Genomic DNA, 19,228 nt, shown 5'->3' with positions numbered 1-19,228 from the left:
CACGACAACCAAATATTATTTAAAACTGCAATTGATATTAGTTGTATTGGCTGTCAACTGTTTAAATATATGATACAATATAACTGTCGGCAAGTATTGGATATGGTTTTGAAAAGAAATCGCAAGCAATTACGATTATTGAATAGGATCTCAGGCGCAATTATTTTTATACAATAACATGCTGAACATGAGCCGTTTATAATATAGCCTTTTAGATACTTAAATCCTTTAGAAATTAATATTTCAATAATGTGAATTGTGGACATGAATTTCTTCAGTTTGAATATCTCGCTTAATAAATTAAGGACTGAATTTAGTGTATAGTTTTCTGACAGTCTTTAAAGGCCTAGTTTAAGGAATGTTTGGTATATCAATCCCCTGCTGTCATCTTCTGCTAATTGCACTTTTGTCATAGTAGGGGTCAATTCCCTGTTATTTTTTGATTGGCTTACGGCCATTTAGGGTCCAATATTATAATGAAACACCCAAAGCTGCATTGCAGGATACTCAGATTGGAGATCTGATAAGAGGGATCAAGGCAAGTAGATTAAGATCAATACACAGAGGTTGTGTACTATACCCCAATGTCGGTGTGTGTGTGTGTGGGGGGGGTCACCTATAGAAGGCTTAAACTAGGCAAAAGGTACATTGTTTGAGGTTATTTCCTTTATTATCATTGGTATCTCTAGGAGAGAGTGTGGAATTAATTTTCATAATTGAAGCTATTTTAAAACAAAAGTGATGAAAGTATATTATAATGAAGTAAAATCAACGGGTCACAATAAATTCGATTACAAAGTTAATGCAATTACAGCTATTTATTGGGATTCTTGCAATCTTTACATTTAAAACAAAATGCTATTTTATTTTGGAAGCAAGAAACTAATTAAGCGGTGATTAAAGGAGCCTTAAGGATCCGAATGATATTCTATTTGACCTTTAATAGCCTACCCGCCAGAGAATAGTGCCCGAGGTTAGTGGAATTCAGATAATAAATCAAATACATGCAAATATATGTTTTATAGTTATAGTATTGACAAATATGTAGTGACGGTCCTTGATCGAAGTCGGATGGATACGATAATCTTGCAAACATCTCTGCGGGAAGCCATTTCATTCTTGTTCAGCTAAGATGGCAGTGTTTTGTCAACCGTATAACCGTTCACTCATGAACGGTGAGAAAACAATTCCGTGTTAAAGGTGTGAAACATGTTCAGACACGTCCATTGCTGTACAGTTTATCCAGCAAACTTAACGTTGGTTCTGTAATAATGTGAGATGAGTGTGCATTGTAGCAGCATTCATTATAATATCAATGCAAAATGAACTAAAATTCAATGACATCTGTTGCGATCCGTTTCTGTCACTATTTATACAAAATGAAATACTTGGTGCATCTATACTTCTGATATAATAATATATGAATTATAAACTAAAATACATATTTACGATAAATCAAAGCATCTTATTTGATTATTGGGTTGATTTAGAATAAAGCGCAAACATCTTTGAGATTAAATTGATAGGCTTGTGTTTTGAATGTTAATGAAAGAATGGTTTGAAATGAAACCCAAAGCCGTAATTTGTACTTTGAATTTGAATAAACAGGTAATCATGCGCCTTACTTTTTAGAGAACAACAGCATTCAATTATTTATCTACATAATGTTTAAAGGACTCTTTAGTTTTCTATAATAATACATTTTCTTATACTATGTTTAATTTCTGTCTGATTTTTTATTTCTGATTTGCTTGGATTTGTGTTGTTTGACGGTTGACGGACGTGTATTCAGGGACGTGTTTGCTAGATGGTGTCATGTAGACTAGACTCGACGTAGGGGATTGCCGAGAGGAGACATTGGAACCATTTTCAACTTTCGCGGATCCTTTAAAGGTCTGTCTACTATTACCATTTCATACACACTCCCTGTGTCAGGTTTTGCGTTGACAATGTGTCTGACACTGGGGTAGCAATTATAAACCTTAAGATGAATTATAGGATGTAGAGGTAATAGAAGTAGTAGAAGTAGTAGTAGTAGTAGTAGTAGTAGTAGTAGTAGTAGTAGTAGTAGTAGTAGTAGTAGTAGTAGTAGTAGTAGTAGTAGTAGTAGTAGTAGTAGTAGTAGTAGTAGTAGTAGTAGTAGTAGAAGTAGTAGTAGTAGTAGTAGTAGTAGTAGTAGTAGTAGAAGTAGTAGTAGTAGTAGTAGAAGTAGTAGTAGTAGTAGTAGTAGTAGTAGTAGTAGTAGTAGTAGTAGTAGTAGTAGTAGTAGTAGTAGTAGTAGTAGTAGTATTAGAAGTAGTAGTAGTAGTAGTAGTAGTAGTAGTAGTAGTAGTAGTAGTAGTAGAAGTAGTAGAAGTAGTAGTAGTAGTAGTAGTAGTAGTAGTAGTAGTAGTAGTAGTAGTAGTAGTAGAAGTAGTAGTAGCAGTAGTAGCAGCAGTAGTAGTAGTAGTAGTAGTAGTAGTAGTAGTAGTAGTAGTAGTAGTAGTAGAAGTAGTAGTAGCAGTAGTAGCAGCAGTAGTAGTAGTAGTAGTAGTAGTAGTAGTAGTAGTAGTAGTAGTAGTAGTAGTAGTAGTAGTAGTAGTAGTAGTAGTAGTAGTAGTAGTAGTAGTAGTAGTAGTAGTAGTAGTAGTAGTAGTAGTAGTAGTAGTAGTAGTAGTAGTAGTAGTAGTAGTAGTAGTAGTAGAAGTAGTAGTAGCAGTAGTAGTAGTAGTAGTAGTAGTAGAAGTAGTAGTAGTAGTAGTAGTAGTAGTAGTAGTAGTAGTAGTAGTAGTGGTAGGAGTAGAAGTAGTAGTAGTAGTAGTAGTAGTAGTAGTAGTAGTAGTAGTAGTAGTAGTAATAGTAGAAGTAGTAGTAGTAGTAGTAGTAGTAGTAGTAGTAGTAGTAGTAGTAGTAGTAGTAGTAGTAGTAGAAGTAGTAGTAGTAGTAGTAGTAGTAGTAGTAGTAGTAGTAGTAGTAGTAGTAGTAGTAGTAGTAGTAGTAGTAGTAGTAGTAGTAGTAGTAGTAGTAGTAGCAGCAGTAGTAGTAGTAGTAGTAGTAGTAGTAGTAGTAGTAATTTTTGTGAAAACAAAACATATAAAGTGTATTTTTGTTCACTTTACCAAACAGCACGTGCGATAATGTTAACTGGCGTCATGACACGCAGTAATTCTTATTCACTGCTTACGTCAGTAAGTTTTATCAGTATCACTTCTTTTAAAAATTATTTTGTTATATTTGGAAGATATTTTTTTTTACCAAAAAGCGCGTGAGATGATGTTTATGGCGTAATGACGCGCAGTAATTTGTATTCACTGCATCCGTCAATCAGTTCCATCAGTATGACGTCTTTTAAGGGTTATTTTGTTTTGCAAAGTTAGTGTGGGAGGTGCCAGATGAAGTTTTCAACCACGGATGAATTCACCGGAAATACCTATCCGGTGTGCTAGAGAACTACATCCACGCAATGCGTTGTTATACACTAAGGACATCTCAAGTTTCCTAATTTTTCATGTCGTTTTTTTTCATGGAAATTTTATGCATTTAATTATGCAAATATTCTCGTCATATAATCAAATTATCATTTAGCATATTAAGTACAATCACATTGTCTCTGTTGAATATTCCAATCTAAAACCAGATTGACAATCACTTAAAAATCATGTTCAATTACATTTTTTTGAAGTCTGCAATTTGAAAATAGAGTAACTAATTTACCGAAGTAACGCAGTAAAGTTATTGGCCTATAGTTAGCTGGTTTAGACATATCTCCTTTATTTTTAAACAAAAAATGGATTGAACACACCAAAGTTTCAGTTTTGTGGTATTAAACCTTTATCAAAAATTATATCAAAACGTTAACCTAAACATCTTTTCGGGAATTGTATGCAGAATTAATACGTTCATTTAAACCATAGTTTCGATACTAGCCTTATCATTCTTCAAATGTTTAATTGCTTCTTCAATTTGAGCACAGGGACATTCATTTTAGAGTTTAACCCATAAAAATTGATGCAGAAGAATTCCAAATGTCAACACCATTGCTGATTTATAACCGAAAACTTGCTGCGTCCCGGCTAGGAGGATAACATCGCGTGCCCGGAACGGTCAGGTCGTAACTCTTATTTTCATTCTTTAGGTGACGTTGTATAACGGGGTAGACTTTTAATTTTTCAGAGAATTGACCATGTATGCCGTCTCAGTGTGTGCCCTTCAGTTTGTAACCGCTTCGGCGTATACTCAGAAGTAGAATTTGGCCAAAATGGAATGCGGTCCGTCTATACGCTGTGCACGCCGGAGTGACCCTCGATCGGGAACGCGTTCAAACTAAACTTCACGTACTTGTAAGTTGTCATTGAGAAATTTGCAAAGTTCAGTATTGGAATCCTCAAAGGAGCGGCCATCTTTGATTTTCAGGAATGTTGGTTTAAAGGGAATAATCCCACATACTACGGCAGAGCTACAGAGTACAATTTTAGAAGATCCAGTGCCGCTTTTATCATAGACTTTGTCTTATTTGTAACTTAGAAAGAACTCAGTGTCTTTTAATTCATTGTTGGATTTCTCAGTTGTGATAAGGCTTTCGTCAACCCTTCACCTAGAACTACAGAGTACAATGTTAATGCTTACCCTTAAAATACCAAGTGCCACTTTCATCTTTTGCCCTCATTAGGCCTGAGTTTAGACCACAAATTCAACTGAGTCCATGTAGAGATGATAAGTAACATTTTGCGTAAGTAACAGTAAATCACACATATTAAACACGGATATGAATGGGGTAAACTCCTATACACTGTAAAACTCTTTATTAAAGATCTTGTTTTGCCCTCATTGATACATAATTCTATAAATAAGATAATACAGGGGAGAAAATTCAGATGTACAATTCATAATCAATTCAGGCCGGTTTTCTCCCTTCCGGCTTCGATGATCTAGCAGCAAAATTAGCTAAATGGAGACGAAACATAACCAGTAGCATTATATGCAAGATGGAAGAACATTTATCGTATATCATTATCCATTAATTCATACCTCTGATTTTGCAAACGCATGTTGACGTTCATGCTCCAACCTCTTGGTAAGCTGGGTCATTTTCTTCTGTATTGCTTTGTATATGTGTGTAAATACAAAATAATTGTATGCCATATGCTTATAAACATTCTAATGATTCTTATTTCCATACAGTGCTGTTACGGTTAATTGGTCTAAATATGTACATTGGTAAATGATTTGATATACTATCTTTGTTAATTGATTTTCTATACTACAGTTGTGCTCTCTTAAAAGTTGATGGGCATAATAAAATAACACACTAGAATAAAAGTATATATTGAATCTGAATACCATATTTTTGCTATGATGCCGGTTGTATTCTGCTACTCATGGAATACACTTCAACAGTATGGTGGGTGGGTTGGGTTGTGAGTTGGTTTTGAGTGGTGAGTGATTAGTGGGATGGCGGATGTGTCGGTAGGTTAGGTATGTGGACGGGCAGGCCTTAGTGCCATGCTATAATCCATATGATCGGTTTTGAATAACACACAGAAGGAAACATCGCTTAAGCCGTTCAGCACTATCAGTGCTTTTGACTTCATCAAAGGCTTTGGTGTAAGTTTAAGCTATAATTGGCATTGGAAGCTGACTGGACCCTTCCCGTGTCGGTTTTCGAGGTAGGAAAGGTCGTCAACGGAAGAGTCGGAGCCGGTAGATCATGGAAGCGCTTTACTGCTATCGACATCGAAGGCCGTGCCTTTGGCGTGGAGGTAGCCGCCATTATGAGCTATAGCTCATAAACACCAACAGTAACAATTTGACTCTATACAGTGTGAAAAAAAATATCACGGTGTTACGCTGTGGAAATATATCAGTGTTTATAAAATCACATAATAAACAAACTTGCTATTTAAAGGGACTCGCTCATGTTTTTGGGCCAAGTTTAATTTTTCACGGCAAAGTATTTGAAAACACAAACATTATAAGTAGTGTACTCTTTGATACCAAACTTGCAGACAAAAATATAATTAATGTATGAAAACCCTCGTTTTATTACGGAGCAAACCCTCGCAACAAAAACTTAAACTGATCGCCCACAAGGACTCTTACATAAGCTGGAAGATAATTCAACCTTTAAACTCTTTGTTGCAAATCGTGTACTTAAAGACACTATTTTAGTACATATGAACTTCTTAAAGATTCGAACCGTCTTAACACTCCTAATGATTTGCCACACTTTATTTTATCTTAATATCTAATAATACAATGTATTTGTTGTGATCTCTTAAAATGCCGTGAAACGCACATGGACATTGTCATCTTTTGTATCAGATGAATTAAGGTTGTTCATTAACAATACAGTGTATGGGGAGTAAACGGATGATCCGACCGCAACATGCCTGTAAGGGTGATCTCTCTTCGGGCTACAGAAAACTTTGAAACGCAAACTAACAATCTGTCCGCACCAATAATGAGGGACGTAGCTAAACCTCTAATTTTGGTGATTTATAGCTGGGGTGGGTTTGGGGTGGGGTGGGGGCTCGAAAATGTTTGAAAACCATGGTGCAATCTGGTGGATTTTTGGCGTTCTGAGGTGCTTAATTTGTTACTGCGAAATATGCTGTTTTAGGATCATGTGGTCAAGTAGGCATACTGCAACTTTGGCTGTCTTGTTTGATTTTCTTTTTCAGGATTATGTGAATTCAGCCGGGTAAATTAATCGTACTTTGTTTTTGTTAAAATATTAATGACACCATTTTTTTGAAATACATACGAACATTGTAAATGACAGAAAATAAAAGTTTGTCATTCCTTAGCACACTTGAAGATAACACATAAACAATTGTTTAATTCATTTGAACAGCTTATCCAGTTGTTGTGATTTATTTATAGAGAAGCGCGACAGACAACACTTTCGAAGGTCTGGTCTTATCGATAGGGTTGACTACACGGCAGTTACTCCCCTTTGAAATTACTTAACAGTGTTCTCACCGACAAGGGATGACATTTATAAACTCAATAAAAATGTAAACAAAAGTCATTAAACCTAAGAATTGATTATATCATAAGCAGAAGTTAATGCATTTATTATAGTGCATCGTTCCTTTAAAAGTATGATCATATATCACTGTAAATAATAGTTTTATATAACTTTGTTTAGCCGTTAGCATCATATGAATTATAAACAAGTTGAAAAACATGCATCTTTTATGAAAATAATCTTTAAAGTAAAAACAGATACATAAATGGACAGTTATATTATGTTAATGCATTAATGTACATATACAGTAACTTTCTTTGCCTGGCTAAGTATTGTACAGTAATACGTAAATATGAGTTCATATTACAGACATTGCGAAAGATATCTTGTATGGGTAGGGGTTCTTGTGAACTTCAATTCAGTGTTTTAAGTCTTTCAGGTATGTGCCTAATGTGCAGTACGTCAGCAAGGTATGTATGTTTATTGTGCATTACGTCATCCAAGTATATGTATAATGTGCCATACGTTACCCAGATATGCAAAGACATTGTGTTGTCTTATGTTTTGTGTTGTCTCATGTTTTGTGTTGTCTTATGTTCTGATTTGTCTCATGTTTTGTGTTGTCTTATGTTCTGATTTGTCTCATGTTCTGTGTCGTCTCATGTTCTGTATTGTCTCATGTTCTGTGTTGTCTCATGTTTTGTGTTGCCTCATGTTTGATCTTGTCTTATGTTTTGTGTTGTCTCATGTTCTGTTTTGTCTCATTTTCTGTCTTGTCTCAAGTTCTGCGTTGTCTCATGTTCTGTGTTGTCTCATGTTCTGTCTTGTCTCTTTTTTTTGTCTCGTCTTATGGTCTGTGTTGTCTCATGGCATGTTTTGTCTTGTCTCATTGTCTGTCTTGTTTCATGGTCTGTGTTGTCTCATGTTCTGTCTTGTCTCATTTTTTTCTGTCTCGTCTTATGGTCTTTGTTGTCTCATATTCTGTGTTGTCCAATTAGCGCCAAAAATCGGCCCATAAAATGAGAGCTTCGAATTTTGTAACCCTTCTCACGTTATTGTTACATGGGTTACAGGCAAATAAATATAACATATTATAAACAATGAAAACAAAAGTCAAAGTTCAACCACAAAAAATCGTATTACGATCAGAGTTATACGGTTACATTAGTTACAATGAGTTACAGCAAAGTTTTTGAAAAAAATGAAAAAGTGTTGTTTTTTTTTCTTTCTGAAATTGCATGTTACGCGGTTACATTGGTTACAACCGGTTACATCGGTTACATCGAAAATTACACGCCTTACAATAAACCAGTGTAACCACTGTTACTATGGTCTTATAGGTGTTACAATATTCAAAGGTTACATTTTATGGGCCAATTTTGTGCCCTATCTCGTGTTGTCTCATGATCTGTCTCGTCTCATGTTCTGTCTCGTCTCATGGTTTGTTTTGTCTTATTGTCTGTCTCGTCTCATGTTCTGTCTTGTCTCATGGTTTGCTTTGTCTCATGTTCTGTCTCCACTCATGTTCTGTCTTGTCTACTGGTTTGCTTTGTCTCATTCAATTTGTCTGTCTCGTCTCATGGTTTGTCTCGTCTCATGGTTTGCTATGTCTCATTGTCTGTCTCGTCTCATGGTTTGTCTTGTATCATGGTTTGCTTTGTCTCATTGTCTGTCTCGTCTCATGGTTTGTCTCGTCTCATGGTTTGCTTTGTCTCATTGTCTGTCTCGTCTCATGGTATGTCTCGTCTCATAGTTTGCTTTGTCTCATTGTCTCTCTCGTCTCATGGTTTGCTTTGTCTCATTGTCTGTCTCGTCTCATGGTCTGTCTTGTCTCATGGTTTGCTTTGTCTCATTGTCTGTCTTGTCTCATGGTTTGCGTTGTCTAATGGATTGTCTCGTCTTATGGTTTGCTTTGTCTCATTGTCTGTCTCGTCTCATTGTCTGTCTCGTCTCATGGTTTGCTTTGTCTCATTGTCTGTCTCGTCTCATTGTCTGTCTCGTGTCATGGATTGTCTTGTCTCATAGTTTGCTTTGTCTCATTATCTGTCTCGTCTCATTGTCTGTCTTGTCTTATGGTTTGCTTTGTCTCATTGTCTGTCTCGTCCCATGGTTTGTCTCGTCTCATGGTTTGATTTGTCTCATGGTTCGCTTAATCTCATGGTTTGTCTTGTCTCATGCTCGTCTCGTCTCATGGTTTGCTTTGTCTCATTGTCTGCCTTGAGACATTTTCTGTCAATATGTAGTTTTTGTTCTTTTTTGAACTGACATCGGACATGAGATGGGCTATTTTGAGTTATTTTAAACAGAGCAATTTCTTTGTTATTTGATTTTATATAATTTATGATATTATTACATGTATATACTTGTACTTTCTCGTTCCATAGGCAATGATTGTAGACACATTCACCTGTTTATTTTATCTTTCATTTTCCACTTTTCACCATTTTTAGAATACAACTGGAAATTGGATACTTCATCTTAAATCCGTAAACGATAACTCTTCATTCATGCACCAACGGTGGTAAAACAGGAATCAATTAATATTTGAATGCAGATTATTCTCGAAGAGGGAGATAATAAGCTCTGCTTTTTTGTTTTTATTCCGTTACAATACATCATTTATAAAATCGTATCATATATCACAAATACTGTTGCAAGCTGATATTGATACATATATTGAAAAAAAATGTGTTTAAACAAACAAACATTTTTTTACAGGCACCAAGATTGGATTTCAATGACAAAATAAAGCATTGTATTGAGAATTTCGTTCATTTACAGAGTATTGGTAGTTGTTGATCTAGTTAGTTTCACTCAAATGTTTTATTGTTTTGAATATAGAAAATGTATATAAAAAGCAATGCAAACAATTACGGAGACTTTCTCTAAATTGAAATGTATTTGTCTGAATATATTCAGAGTCAGACTTGAATCTGCTTTATATGAATTCTTAAAAACAATTTTCCTGTTCCTGTATTAAATATTAGGGGCAAGTCAATTCATTAGGAATAATTACAAAACAGTTCAATATATGTATATGCATTTGTATGTTTTCGACTAAAGATGTAATGTCCGAAACAAATAATTGTTATCGATGAAACATCTTGAAGTTTGTTTAATTGTTATTATGTCACCAATTGCACTTGCGTAGCAATAGAGATGACAACCCTTTGATAAATGTAATTTGGATTATCGAAGATAACATATTTTGGATGATATGCTATGTACTTCTAATCTATTCTTTATGACTGCTGGAGGAGTCTCATGATATGCCATCTAGCTGCGTTGTTATAGGGGAAGAGTTTGAGGGATTTTCTATAGCATGTCCATGCCAAATCATATTGGTTCTCTAGTTCATAGCAGTGACCAAGTACATGGAGGGCTGTCTCTATATGTCCACTCCCTCGACTCTGAAAACAAACATAATTAAATAACTTGTCTAGTGCTTCCAGTTTTCTCTCTTCTTCTCCAAGTTGTCTGAATGTGAGATACTGCAGGTAGAACATGAATGGTTTGGAGTCAATCACTACAAGGTCAATCCATTTTTCATGTATTGGATTTCTGTGGTGAAAATCTTCAGGACGAATCGTTCTATGCATCTCGTATACTAGGAACCAGGGTACACAGCATACCTCTAATGAATTAAAAACAACGCTGCATGCAACATGTCGTTTAAGCACTTCTAAAACAGGAATCTCATAAGCCTTTTGTAGAAACCTCTCAGAAGGCTCTGGTAACGACCTTCCTGGACATCGACTAAACTGCCACACATCGGCATGCAGCAGTCCCTCCGTGTAGGCCAACACCAATTCCGCCCTCTCATACTGACCACTGCAGTACATCATGGATGCCAACTTCAATCTGCTAGAGGTGAGGTCAGAGTCTAGGGAGGCCTCATACAGGCGGTAAATGTCTGGTGGTATTGGCTGGTTCCAGTGAAGACACGCAGATGCCGCCATGGTGGCAATGTATTGATTTTCAACATCCATTTAACTGCATGTTGTAATTCTGACCGTATATCCGATTCATTTAGAATCTCCTGAATTTTTATGATAATGTTCTTTGTTTTGGAAATGTTATTTCTTTTAATCGTCGAGAAGAAATAAACACTGATTATTTCCGTCATATTTGCATCAAAGCATTTTCTAACTGTAGCCAATGTGTTCTGATATCTTGTACTGACTGCTCTGGATCTGTCGACGATTCTCTCCCCTATCTGGTCCATTTCTATCTGGGAGACGTAGTCCATGATGTTGTCTATCATGTCAGACAGAACTGTTGATAGGAGAGGAAACTCCCAATTTCTCAGTTTTCCCACAAATAGGTCCACTCCCGAGATCGTGTAATGTGGACAGTGCCGAAGGTTGAACCATCTTTGAAGAGTTTTAAGGCAGAATATAACGCACTGCAGCAGGTTACGTTCCTGCCAGATTTCTGGAGGATATGTCTCAAGGGTGAACAAAAAAGCGGTTTTTAAATGAAACGTGCTCAGTCTATCACCAACTAACGGTTTGAAGAAAGACTTTCGTAAGATCTTTAGAAATGTATAAACCTGTATTTTAAAAATATTGAGATCAAACATGAGCAATCTTTCAATCAGTGACGTAGAGAATCTCCATTCCAGTTTTGACTGATCACTCTCGGCGTGACCTTGTGCGACGAGGAATGTTTCACACAGACGTGCCTTCGCGAGTATTTCAGGTCTCGGCCAGTGGCCAGGCTTTGGTCTTGTGAATAGGTAATTGCATTCAAACAGTAGTCCACTGTATCTAAACGCGATTATGATGTCTACATTTTTGTTATTACTTCTCGATGGCCCTTGTTTCCTAAATAACCGACCATACTGCTGCTCCAACACACTATCTATGAAAGTGTTTTTCAACAGCACCCTTCCATCCAAAGTCTCTTCGACATCATATTTTGCATTCACATTGTCTAGTGCTTCAGGCAGTGGACAGTCACGTTTCACAATTTGTATACAGCAGTGTTGGGGCGGAGAACGATCGTTCTTTACTAACAGAAGACACACCTTCCCTGGCTCCCAGTCTGCCCAGTCTTTTATCACAATGAAACCGTTGAAACATTTTAGAACATCTGTATCTGATTTCATGCCTAGAGTCGTTGTCCCTTCCGATTGGCTACCGAAGACATATGTCCTGTCTTTTTCATTTTGTTCTATATTCCACACAGTTCTAGTCTTTTCCATAAACAGGGATGACCTCCTCCTCCGAGTCACCATCTGTTTGGTCACGCCGATGTCCCTCAGAACTCTGGACAGTCTTAAGGACATCACATGCTGGCCTCCTGGGTCACGGTCCATGGTCTGAAAACATGCGAATGGTGCTGTCATAATTTGCATTTTATAAAGATTGATACGATGGTTTTTATTTTTTTTTATTAAAATTGGTTTTATGATTTAAGTTTCATATTGAAGTCTAAATATAACAACAACAGTAAACAAACAAAAACATGTGCAACGAGTTCTACTCTTAATTATAGTACATATGTACTTCTGTACGCCACTTACCATGTTCGGATACTAAGATTGTACCCGTTTTGTGCCTGTGTTAGTTACTTACCTGCTTCGGTTACTGGGACTGTTCCTGTATTGTACCTGTGTTAGCAACTAATACTATTCGGCTACTGAGGTTGTACCCTTATGGTACCTGTGTAAGCAACTAACCATGGTCGGCTACCGGGAATCTACCCGTATTGTACCTGTGTTAGCAACTAACCATGTTCGACTACTGGGAATCTTTCCGTATTGTACCTGTGTTAGCAACCAACCATGTTCAGATACTGGGAATATAGCCGTATTGTACCTGTGTAAGCAACTTACCATGTTCAGCTACTGAGACTCTACCCGTATTGTAGCTGTCTTAGCAATTAACCATGTTCGGCTACTTGGGCTTTACCCGTATTGTAACTGCTTTAGCAACTTACCATGTTCGGCTACTGGGAATCTACCCGTATGGTACCTGTTTTAGCAACTTACCATGTTTGGCTACTGGGACTGTACCCGTATTGTACCTGTTTTAGCAACTTACCATGAAGGGCAACAGGGACGCGACCTGTATTGTACCTGTGTTAGCAACTAACCATGTTCAGATACTGGGATTGTCCACTTATTATACCTGTGTTTGCAACTTACCATGTTCGGGTACCGGGATTGTCCCCTTATTGTACCTATGTTAGCAATATACCATGTTCGGCTACTGGCATTATCCCCGTATTGTACCTGTGTTGCAACTTACCATGTTCGGCTACTTGGATTGTCCCCGTATTGTACCTGTGTTAGCAACTTACCATGTTCGGCTACTGGGATTGTCCCAGTATTGTACCTGTATTAGCACATTACCATGTTCGGCTACTGGGATTGTCCCAGTATTGTACCCGTGTTTGTAACTTACCATATTCGGCTACTGAGATTGTCCCCGTATTGTACCTGTGTAAGCAACTTACCATATTCGGCTAATGGGATTGTCCCCGTATTGTACCTGTGTAAGCAACTTACCATGTTCGGCTACTTGGATTGTCCCCGCATTGTACCTGTGTAAGCAACTTACCATGTTCGGCTACTGGGATTGTCCCCGTATTGTACCTGTGTAAGCAACTTACTATATTCGGCTACTGGGATTGTCCCCGTATTGTACCTGTGTTAGCAACTTACCATATTCGGATACTGGGATTGTCCCAGTATTGTACCCGTGTTTGTAACTTACCATGTTTGGCTACTGGGATTGTCTCCGTATTGTACCTGTGTTAGCAAATTACCATGTTCGGCTACTGGGATTGTCCAAGTATTGTACTCGTGTTTGTAATTTACCATGTTCGGCTACTGGGATTGTCCCTTTATTGTACCTGTGTTTGCAACTTACCATGTTCGGCTACCGGGATTGTCCCCGTATTGTACCTATGTTAGCAACATACCATGTTCGGCTACCGGGATTGTCCCCGTATTGTACCTGTGTTTGTAACTTACCATGTTCGTCTGATGAGATTGTCCCCGTATTGTACCTGTGTTTGCAACTTACCATGTTCGGCTACTTGGATTGTCCCCGTATTGTACCTGTGTTAGCAACTTACCATGTTCGGCTACTTGGATTGTCCCCGTATTGTACCTGTGTTAGCAACTTACCATGTTCGGCTACTGGGACTATACCCGTATTGTACCTGTGTTAGCAACTTACCGTGTTCGGCTACTGGGATTGTTCCCTTATTGTACCTGTGTTAGCAACTTACCATGTTCGGCTACTTGGATTGTCCCCGTATTAGGCCTGTGTTAGCAACTTACTATGTTCGGCTACTGGGATTGTCCCCGTATTGCACCTGTGTTTGTAACTTACCATGTTGGGTTACAGGGACTGTCCCCTTATTGTACCTGTGTTTGCAACTTACCATGTTCGGCTACTGGGATTGTCCCCGTATTGTACCTGTGTTTGTAACTTACCATGTTCGGCTACTGGGATTGTCCCAGTATTGTACCCGTGTTAAAACTTGCCATGTTTGGCTACTGGGATTGTCTCCGTATTGTACCTGTGTTTGCAACTTACCATATTCGTCTACTGGGATTGTCCCCGTAATGTACCTGTGTAAGCAAATTATCATATTCGGCCACTGGGATTGTCCCCGTATTGTACCTGTGTTAGCAACTTACCATATTCGGCTACTGGGATTGTCCCAGTATTGTACCTGTATTTGCAACTTACCATGTTCGGCTACTGGGATTGTCCCAGTATTGTACCTGTGTTAGCAACTTACCATGTTCGGCTACTGGGATTGTCCCCGTATTGTACCTGTGTTAGCAACTTACCATGTTCGGCTATTTGGATTGTCCCCGTATTGTACCTGTGTTAGCAACTTACCATGTTCGGCAACTGGGATTGGTTCCGTATTGCACCTGTGTTAGCAACTTACCATGTTCGGCTACTGGGACTGTACCCGTATTGTACCTGTGTTAGCAACTTACCATGTTCGGCTACTGGGACTGTACCTTTATTGTACCTGTGTAACAACTTACCATGTCCGGATACTGGGTTTGTCATCGTATTGTACCTGTGTTTGCAACTTTTCATGTTCGGCTACTGGGATTGTCCCAGTATGGTACCTGTGTTAGCAACTTACCATATTCGGCTACTGTGAATGTCCCCGTATTGTACTCGTGTTTTTAACTTACCATGTTCGGCTACAGGGATTGTCCCCGTATTGTACCTGTGTTAGCAACTTACCATGTTTGGCTACTGGGATTGTCCCAGTATTGTACCCGTGTTTGTACCTTACCATGTTGGGCTACTGGGATTGTCCCCGTATTGTACCCGTGTTTGTAACTTACCATGTTCGGCTACTGTGATTGTTCCCTTATTGTACCTGTGTTAGCAACTTACCATATTCGGCTACTGGGATTGTCCCCTTATTGTACACGTGTTTGCAGCTTACCATGTTCGGCTACTGGAATTGTCCCCTTATTGTATCTGTGTTTGTAACTTACCATAGTCGGCTACTGAGATTGTCCCCGAATTGTACCTGTGTTTGCAACTTACCATGTTGGGGTACTGGGATTGTCCCCGTATTGTACCTGTGTAAATAACTTACCATGTTCGGCTACTGGGATTGTCCCCGTATTGTACCTCTGTAAGCAACTTACTATATTCGGCTACTGGGATTGTCCCCGTATTGTACCTGTGTTAGCAACTTATCATATTCGGCTACTGGGATTGTCCCAGTATTGTACCCGTGTTTGTAACTTACCATGTTGGGCTACTGGGATTGTCTCCGTATTGTACCTGTGTTAGCAACTTACCATGTTCGGCTACTGGGGTTGTCCCTGTATTGTACTCGTGTTTGTAACTTACCATGTTCGGCTTCTGGGATTGTCCACTTATTGTACCTGTGTTTGCAACTTACCATGTTCGGGTACCGGGATTGTCCCCTTATTGTACCTATGTTAGCAACATACCATGTTCGGCTACTGGGATTGTCCCCGTATTGTACCTGTGTTTGTAACTTACCATGTTCGTCTGATGAGATTGTCCCCGTATTGTACCTGTGTTTGCAACTTACCATGTTCGGCTACTTGGATTGTCCCCGTATTGTACCTGTGTTAGCAACTTACCATGTTCGGCTACTGGGATTGTCCCAGTATTGTACCTGTGTTTGCAACTTACCATGTTGGGGTACTGGGATTGTCCCCGTATTGTACCTGTGTAAATAACTTACCATGTTCGGCTACTGGGATTGTCCCCGTATTGTACCTCTGTAAGCAACTTACTATATTCGGCTACTGGGATTGTCCCCGTATTGTACCTGTGTTAGCAACTTATCATATTCGGCTACTGGGATTGTCCCAGTATTGTACCCGTGTTTGTAACTTACCATGTTGGGCTACTGGGATTGTCTCCGTATTGTACCTGTGTTAGCAACTTACCATGTTCTGCTACTGGGGTTGTCCCTGTATTGTACTCGTGTTTGTAACTTACCATGTTCGGCTTCTGGGATTGTCCACTTATTGTACCTGTTTGGAACTTACCATGTTCGGGTACCGGGATTGTCCCCTTATTGTACCTATGTTAGCAACATACCATGTTCGGCTACTGGGATTGTCCCCGTATTGTACCTGTGTTTGTAACTTACCATGTTCGTCTGATGAGATTGTCCCCGTATTGTACCTGTGTTTGCAACTTACCATGTTCGGCTACTTGGATTGTCCCCGTATTGTACCTGTGTTAGCGACTTACCATGTTCGGCTACTGGGATTGTCCCAGTATTGTACCTGTATTAGCACATTACCATGTTCGGCTACTGGGATTGTCCCAGTATTGTACCCGTGTTTGTAACTTACCATATTCGGCTACTGAGATTGTCCCCGTATTGTACCTGTGTTAGCAACTTACCATATTCGGCTACTGGGATTGTCCCCGTATTGTACCTGTGTAAGCAACTTACCATGTTCGGCTACTGGGATTGTCCCCGCATTGTACCTGTGTTAGCAACTTACCATGTTCGGCTACTGGGATTGTCCCCGTATTGTACCTGTGTAAGAAACTTACTATATTCGGCTACTGGGATTGTCCCCGTATTGTACCTGTGTTAGCAACTTACCATATTCGGCCAATGGGATTGTCCCAGTATTGTACCCGTGTTTGTAACTTACCATGTTTGGCTACTGGGATTGTCTCCGTATTGTACCTGTGTTAGCAACTTACCATGTTCGGCTACTGGGGTTGTCCCAGTATTGTACTCGTGTTTGTAACTTACCATGTTCGGCTACTGGGATTGTCCCCTTATTGTACCTGTGTTTGCAACTTACCATGTTCGGCTACCGGGATTGTCCCCTTATTGTACCTATGTTAGCAACATACCATGTTCCGCTACTGGGATTGTCCCCGTATTGTACCTGTGTTTGTAACTTACCATGTTCGTCTGATGAGATTGTCCCCGTATTGTACCTGTGTTTGCAACTTACCATGTTCGGCTACTTGGATTGTCCCCGTATTGTACCTGTGTTAGCAACTTACCATGTTCGGCTACTTGGATTGTCCCCGTATTGTACCTGTGTTAGCAACTTACCATGTTTGGCTACTGGGACTATACCCGTATTGTACCTGTGTTAGCAACTTACCGTGTTCGGCTACTGGGATTGTTCCATTATTGTACCTGTGTTAGCAACTTACCATGTTCGGCTACTGGGATTGTCCCCGTATTAGGCCTGTGTTAGCAACTTACCATGTTCGGCTACTGGGATTGTCCCCGTATTGCACCTGTGTTTGTAACTTACCATGTTGGGTTACAGGGTCTGTCCCCTTATTGTACCTGTGTTTGCAACTTACCATATTCGGCTACTGGGATTGTCCCGTTATTGTATCTGTGTGAGCAACTTACCATGTTCGGCTACTGGGATTGTCCCCGTATTGTACCTGTGTTTGTAACTTACCATGTTCGGCTACTGGGATTGTCTCCTTATTGTACCTGTTTTAGCAACTTACCATATTCGGCTACTGGGATTGTCCCAGTATTGTACCTGTGTTAGCAACTTACCATGTTCGGCTACTGGGATTGTCCCCGTATTGTACCTGTGTTTGCAACTTACCATGTTCGGCTACTGGGATTGTCCCCGTATTGTACCTGTGTTTGCAACTTACCATGTTCAGCTCTTCTGATTGTTCCCGTATTGCACCTGTGTTAGCAACTTACCACGTTCGGCTACTAGGATTGTCCCCGTATTTTACCTGTGTTAGCAATTTCCATTTTCAACTACTGTGAATGTTCCAGTATTGTACCTGTGTTAGCAACCTACCATGTTCGGTTAGTCTGAATGTCTCGTGTTGTACCTGTGTTAGCAACTTACCATGTTCGGCTACTGGGATTGTCCTCGTATTGTACCTGTGTAAGCAACTTACCATGTTCCGCTACTGGGGTTGTCCCCGTATTGTACCTGTGTTAGCAACTTACCATTATACTTCTGCATTCAATCACAATTGAATTTTATATGAAAAAAAAAAATAACCAGCACAAAAAATAAATAATGTACCATGTTCTGACATTCTACATGTTTTGTCTTGTCTCATATGTTGAATTGTTGCATGGTTTGTCTTTTCTCATGTTCTATCTTGTGATTCTTGTCACATTCTCTGATTGCCTCGTGTTCTTATCTATTTCATATTCTGTCTTGTCCTATGTTATATATTGTCCAATGTTTTGTCATGTCTTAGATGTTATATTTTGACTCCCTGGATACATTGGCTCATGTTCTACCTGTTCTTAAACATTTTTTTTTCTCACGAGTGTCCATTTCTACACTCATTATCTGTTGGAATGCATCTGTCGTTATAAGTATGTTATCGGTTAAAGTTTTTGGCAAAAGTTGGTACGTTGAATTTATTTTGTCAAATACAAACTTTGTTTATGAACAATAAACAGTTCTACCCATAGCTTGTTGATTGTCTGAAACATAGTTGACCTAATGTAGTATTTTAATGATTCGCTTTGCGGCTAACTCCGCCCATTCTTAATCATAAGAATATCACTTACTTCATGTCATCTAACTATTACATAGACTGAACGAATTAGTGTTTGTGTATTTACATAATGACCTGACACCCACGTGTTATAATATACAGTCAACCTGCTATAAATGAAAAATACTTAAAATCATGAATGACATTCCGACTGCGGTTATACCGACTGTATGGTATGCTGCAATCATTTCTAATGCATACCACATGTTTAAATATAATGGTTGTGTTATTAATTTCTTCGCATTATACTTGTGTCAACTTATTT

General features: G+C 38.8%; 1 protein-coding gene across 2 annotated transcripts in view; it reads right to left on the bottom strand.

The window, feature by feature from the left end:
• Window positions 1-9,575: 9,575 nt before the first annotated feature.
• Window positions 9,576-19,228, bottom strand: part of LOC128224000 (uncharacterized) — a 125,104-nt gene continuing 115,451 nt past the window's right edge. For both annotated transcript variants that reach the window (XM_052933568.1, XM_052933567.1), the window contains exon 2: window positions 9,576-12,272. In XM_052933568.1, coding sequence (XP_052789528.1) covers window positions 10,833-12,269 — 1,437 coding nt within the window. In that variant the 5' untranslated portion in view covers window positions 12,270-12,272 and the 3' untranslated portion in view covers window positions 9,576-10,832. The remainder of the gene's footprint in view (window positions 12,273-19,228) is intronic.

Source organism: Mya arenaria, chromosome 17 (genome assembly GCF_026914265.1).
Source record: "Mya arenaria isolate MELC-2E11 chromosome 17, ASM2691426v1".
Taxonomy (NCBI): domain Eukaryota; kingdom Metazoa; phylum Mollusca; class Bivalvia; order Myida; family Myidae; genus Mya; species Mya arenaria.
Note: the sequence above shows the minus strand (reverse complement) of the source record. Positions and strands in the feature narration are given on the sequence as shown.